The 5,924-nt window shown below is 36.6% G+C and overlaps 1 protein-coding gene across 1 annotated transcript; it reads right to left on the bottom strand.

The window, feature by feature from the left end:
- Nucleotides 1-3,379: 3,379 nt before the first annotated feature.
- On the bottom strand, nucleotides 3,380-4,459 carry LOC142336760 (uncharacterized). Its single transcript, XM_075385671.1, has 2 exons — nucleotides 4,254-4,459; nucleotides 3,380-3,674 (listed from the first exon to the last, which is right to left on the bottom strand). The coding sequence occupies exons 1-2, from the start codon at nucleotides 4,457-4,459 to the stop codon at nucleotides 3,434-3,436; spliced, it is 447 nt and encodes a 148-aa protein (XP_075241786.1). The 3' UTR covers nucleotides 3,380-3,433.
- Between the last annotated feature and the right edge of the window lie 1,465 nt (nucleotides 4,460-5,924).

The raw sequence follows: 5,924 nt of genomic DNA on the forward strand, positions 1-5,924 counted from the left end.
AAACATTAGGGAACAATGGGTTGCACTTTATAAACGTAAAATTTCTATAGAAAACATTGAATATTGGGTTCTTATAGCGCACGTAGCTCTTTTTATCATTTTGTCTTACAAAAATTTGCACTTCCTCAGTACAGTAATTTAGAGCACTTAATTCTACTACTAATTTTGCATAATGATAAACGTAAATTATTGCACCTGCTAACTCTGCATGTAGTCCTATGACTCCCTTTTTACCAATGAAAACAGAATGCATATCACCGTTCTCATTAAAGCCAATACGTTTTGTCTAAACGTTCTGTTCATTCTACATCTCAGATTTGACATTTCGTCGACAATTGCATGCAGACTATTAAACTCTTGGACAACTAACGCATCTAAACCCTTTTGCTGACATCTTGAGTAGTTACAGTGTATGTTGTTTGCTGAGAACCTATATCGAGGCTCAATTGGTAAAAATAGACGATTTGACGGTTAGTTTTATTTACCACCAGATGGTTTATTCTGATTTCCTCACTCAAAACTTGTGTGACAAATTGCCTTTTATCACTGGTCTCGCCCATCACATAGTGATGCTTACCCACAGGAATCAACTGTGCTGTGTTTTTTTCCGAGAATCCAGCGAGATTGAATATTTTTGTTATATTTCATTTTTGGACACTGTATTGGATTTAATCAAGCTCGAATCTATCTTGATTCCAGGAGTGAAATTGTTGGTTTCAAAATGGGTCTAGGAACCTAATCTTTGATCCTTTTTCTGTTTGCAACATTTCCGCGTTAATTTTTTCCAAGTGTTACTTCTGCGTTGTTGACTACACTACCGGTTATATTTTTTATTGGGGTTTGCCAAGCTACTGGATATGCAAATTTTACACCTTTGTTGTTCCCGCCTTTCATAAAGGTGATCTCTATTTTTGTTTTAATTATGATTTCTGTTTTTGACTCTTGTAACTTCCTCAATAGGGTGGTTTTGAAACTAAATTTTTCATTTCCAAACCCCGGTAAATTTACCGATATCCCTTGTAACAATTTGCTACAAGCTTCGCTGGTAAGTGGATAGTACGTTGGAATGAATTGCGAGTTTTCTCGAATAAAAACTGCGTCGTCCCACCATGTGCTTTTCGTTAGGCCACTGACGGTGTATGCAGCTTGAAACAGGCAAAAATTAAAGTGGATTTCAAAACTCTCATGATATAATACGTGCCCGTAGATAATACAAGAGCATGTTTTTTGTTTTGAGTGCAGTTACCTTTTTCCTACAATGAGAACCTAGAGGTTTTTACTATAATTTCAAAGTTATATGTTGTAATTTCTATTTTGTTGCTTTTTTGGATCCCATGGCAATGCAAAACACGAATATCTATCCAAAATTTGATTTGAGTCTGTTTGATCTTCGTTCTTATCTTTATGCAACAAATAATCTTTAAACTTGCTAGGTTTCGATCGGCGGGCAGCGGGTCGTGTATTAGGTTTTTCTGATGTTTAGACTGTTACTAGGCCAGGTCCTGGTTTCCATTCTGGGTCTTTTTCATGACTTGCTTGTCTACATGAACTTCGTGTGACCCTTTTTGAACTACTGTGATTTTCACCCTGATCTCTTGTTGTACTGTTGTTTGGTTTGCCTTGTGTTGCTGCTTTTGTCTTACTGGAAGTATCACTTGGAGTGCTGTTTAGCTTTGTTTTGTTGCAACTGGTTGGCTGTGCTCCACTATCTTTAGATTTTGCTTCCATATTTGTACACATCAGTGTCTCGATGTCAGGTTTAGGCTCCAACAAACCTTCATCAGATTGTCCCACCTCAGGATTAACTTCAAAGTGCAAACATCTTTTTTCTTGACCTTTGTCTTCGACCACATACACCCCTTGTCCACGTCCAAAGTCGGTCAACCTAACACCTGGCTTGGGTCGTTGACCTCAACATGGAATCATTTTGACCTGACCTCATCCTGAATTCTGATGTACTGATGCGCTAATGCTCAAAAAAACAACAAAAACAACCAAAAAAATATCTTTAGAGAACGAAGAAAAAACTAATGTGCTAATGCAGAAAAAACAATAAAAGCAAGCAAAGAAATATCGAAAAAAAGAGAACGAAAAAAAGACGAACAAAGTCATCTTGGTGCTAATTTTTGGCCTCTTGAGCACGGTATTTTTGGAGGCAAACTCGGTCCGTACTTTGTTTAAAGAAAACAGAAAACAAAATGAACTTCAATTTTTCTTCAATTTGAAATGTAAACACTGAAAAAAATCTTGGTTTGATTTACTCTATAAGATTGAAAATTTAAAAACTGATTGAACAGGAAAAAAAATTCGGACAAAAAGACGAGACAAAATATTGGGCTAAAATTCTTTGTTTATTTTGAAGATTTTTCGCTGACAAACTTTCAACTAGATCTCAACTCTATCTAATTCCTGAAGATGTCATCAGTAGTTTAAGCGTCGGAAACATTATAAAGGTGAAATATCTAATTATAAATACGATTTTCTGGGTAATTTTTCGAACTCTATTAGATCTTTTGCTACTCATCAGTACCATGTACAATCTCATATTTGCGTACTAATTTGAGATTGTAATCTGATCACTGAAATTGTTTATCAACCGACTGTGCATGTTTTTTGTCAGAAAAAAATTTTTGTTGCGACTGACTCATATATTTTTTTGTTCTTAGAGTATAGTAAGGCTTAAAAAGGGCTTAGGGCTAAGGGCTTAGGGCTCTAAGAGAACTTAATGCTCCCTGGGCGCTGCCTGTTTATCTCATTTTTGGGACAAAAAGTCAAAGGGGTCAGACCAAATATCAGCCACGCGAGAAATCGCATAAAAAAGCCTGAAGACTAAAATAATTGTCAACTTTGCTGGAGAGCAATTAAGCATCATAGAAGATAAAATTCTGTTTATAGCGAATCAACATCTATATTTTGAGGCAGTTTCTGATTTTCAACTTTTTGTGCACATGTTTGATAATTGGCGAAAGAATCACTTTGGTCTCCAGCACTAATTTTCAGATTATGTTGTGCTCATATTAACAAAGCCAAACTTTTGCGACAAAAGTTGATTTACATTGACCACAAATGGCCTGTGTCTTGTTAGCATGTATTACGTGGGAGTAACATTTGGAAAGTTTTCTCCATTTTGTATCCATTCTCCATTGATTCTATGCCACCCAATTACAACTTATATGTTGTTAAATAGCACGTTATTATATAACACGTGCTACTGGGGGCGTGAAGGTTGTGCCCACTAGGCTGGGTGGAGCAACAGACCAACCTGGGGGGGGGGGGGGGGTGGCAACAGACGAAGCTGAACAGAAAAGCAAAAGAAGCATTAATTTCCGTACCTGACAATCCTGCCTCTTCGTTACAGGTTAAAAACTGTTTTGGCAAAGTATTTTTGACAATTTCAGTGAGGGTCATTGGAATCATGGAAATATTATTTACTTTATAAAGTCGCCAACATTTTAAGCAAATGAAGCATCAAATTGAAAAGCACAGTGTTCAAAGCAGGTGGTAATAAATGATCGTCAGAAGCTTCCCTGTTGTCGTCATCATTTGATGAAGGAGATTGTTGGTTGTTTGGAGTTTGCCAATTGTTGTTGTTGTTGTTATTGTTGTTGTTGTTGTTGTTATTTTGATTGATAATAGTGTCATTTACATACTGGCAGCCTTGAGTTTTTGGAGCGCTAAAAAGAAATAGTTGCGTTGCGCTATTAGCAATTGCGAACGAAAAAACAACCGAATAAAAAAGCGGTAGCTCAAATTTGTCAGTTGGTAACTGGCGCTTGGGGGTGGGGGAGGGGGGAGGGGGTTACTGAGAGAAGACGAGGAGATGGAAAAATGGCTGATTTGGATGGGTGGTGAAAAGAATTGGAGGGTGGAATGAAGGGGAGCGGAGAATGAGAAGGGGCTTGGGTTATCGAAATATAAGATTAATTTGATTTTTTTAAAACTTCTCAGGATAAGTTTGTATCATAAGACTTTGTATCATCATGTGTCTTGCGCCCCCTAAAAACTAAAAAGAAGGTTTTCCATTAATAATACTTTCAAAAAGCTGACAAAACGGGATTTTTAGAAGAGCCGCTGTCTTCCTGGGCAAAAACGGCCCAAGGGAGTGCTCAGATGTTTGTCAGCCGCTAATTTCTCATGCTCTCATTAAGACCATAAAGATCAAAATCATGCTTGTATGAGGCATTACTCAAAAAAAAGCAAAAAAGAGTGAACAGATTAAGAGGTAGACAAAAACAGACTTCCTGTTTACTTACTCTTTGCAACCTCTCAGTTGATCCGGTCTCTTGGCACAGAACTGTTTGTAATTGTCATCTGACATGAAAGACGCATCTCCGATGGGTTTTGTGGCTGGAGTGAGAATGCAGAGAAGGTTGCTCTTAGACCCTCCCCAGTACCCGTGACCACACCCGATATGAGTTACCAGCGAGGAAATTATCTGTGTAAAAAGATGACGTGTCATTTTTCTGTCATTTTTTAAATCTTTGCACGAAATCTTTGGTGTTCACTCGAAAGTCTCTTTTCTGACTTTGAGAATCGATAGACAATAAATTTATAGAAAGTCTGATAAAATTTAAATCAAATGCTCCCCTTTTAAGACGTCTTTGATTTAAATTTTAATAAGCATGTAAGTATGTCTTTATCTGATAAATTTTGTTTCATAAACAATAACTTTAGTCTTATTTGTGTTTTTTTTATTTTTTGCTATTTATAATTGCATTTCCTTGATCTTGAATGATTAAAATTCCCAAAAATGGAAATCAAGAAGGTCACGCGTGATGAATACGTTATATGCCATAGCTGACTTTTACAGTGCATGTTAAAAATTAGCTCCCGCAAATGAGTTGAGTTTAAGTCCAGCAGCAACAGAATTAGGTTGAACTAAAAATGAGCAGCAAAAAATTAATAAAATTGGGTCGAGCTAAAGTTCAGATGATCACTAAAGTCAAGCTAAAACGGATCTTTTCTGCTAGCGCCCCCCCCGCTTAGTTAGGCACCCCCCATTTATAAATGTGTAAACATATCGTTAAAGCTAAAGTAATCTTATACGTGAACATATATGAGCAATATGCATTTACTAAAAGCTAGCACAGCTATGGTTTGAAAGTATTACGTATTCAACCAAAATTGGTTGCATATAACGTAAGCATCAATAAAAATTTCTGTATTAGATCTTTTTTGGTGTTATCGGCTACAATAAGGGCTTGATTTTTTAAAACTTTTTAAGGAAACTATTCTAAAAGTGCCTTCAATCTACCTAGACACTCTTGTTTCAATGAAATGCGAATATCGCTCTCACAATTCGCGAAATTTTAGATTTTGGGGGTGCAAATTTAACGGCTATTTAAGGCTGGGGGGGGGCGCTAGCAGAAAGCAGAAAAGATCCGCTAAAACCTTTTCATGGACCGTTTAAGTCAAAAATGATCTTTTGCAACACTTTACGGTCAAGCATGGTATTTTCAGAAGTCGAGGCCTAAACATAGGAATTAATAAGTTTTTGCTTTGACTTCGACTTTTGCATAAGAATTCGTGGGATCTTTTCCGCTAGCGCCCCCCCCCCCAGCTCTATATATACCAAATTTAGGCACACCCAAAAATTAAAGTTTTGCTCCCTTCTGAAAAGTTTATTTATTTTCATAATATCGTTCCTAGTATAGTACATCAACAACCATATATGTAGCAGTTTTCAAGAAAGTTATTGTTTTTAACCACTTTAAAAACTAAATGGAGAAATGCAAAGCTGAAGGTCAGTCGCTTCTCTCTCTCTCTCGTTAAAGCATCTGTGTTACGAAATCAAAACCAACAACTTCATAACTTCGACTGCTCTTTTAACGGATAAACTATTGAGTTCTAAATTTGACCCAGAATTAAAAGAGTTTATCTCCATGATATGTGAAAACTTGAAAACTAAGGATGCGCAATTAATT

This window comes from Convolutriloba macropyga, chromosome 3 (genome assembly GCF_964194025.1).
Source record: "Convolutriloba macropyga chromosome 3, txConMacr16.3, whole genome shotgun sequence".
NCBI lineage: Eukaryota > Metazoa > Xenacoelomorpha > Acoela > Convolutidae > Convolutriloba > Convolutriloba macropyga.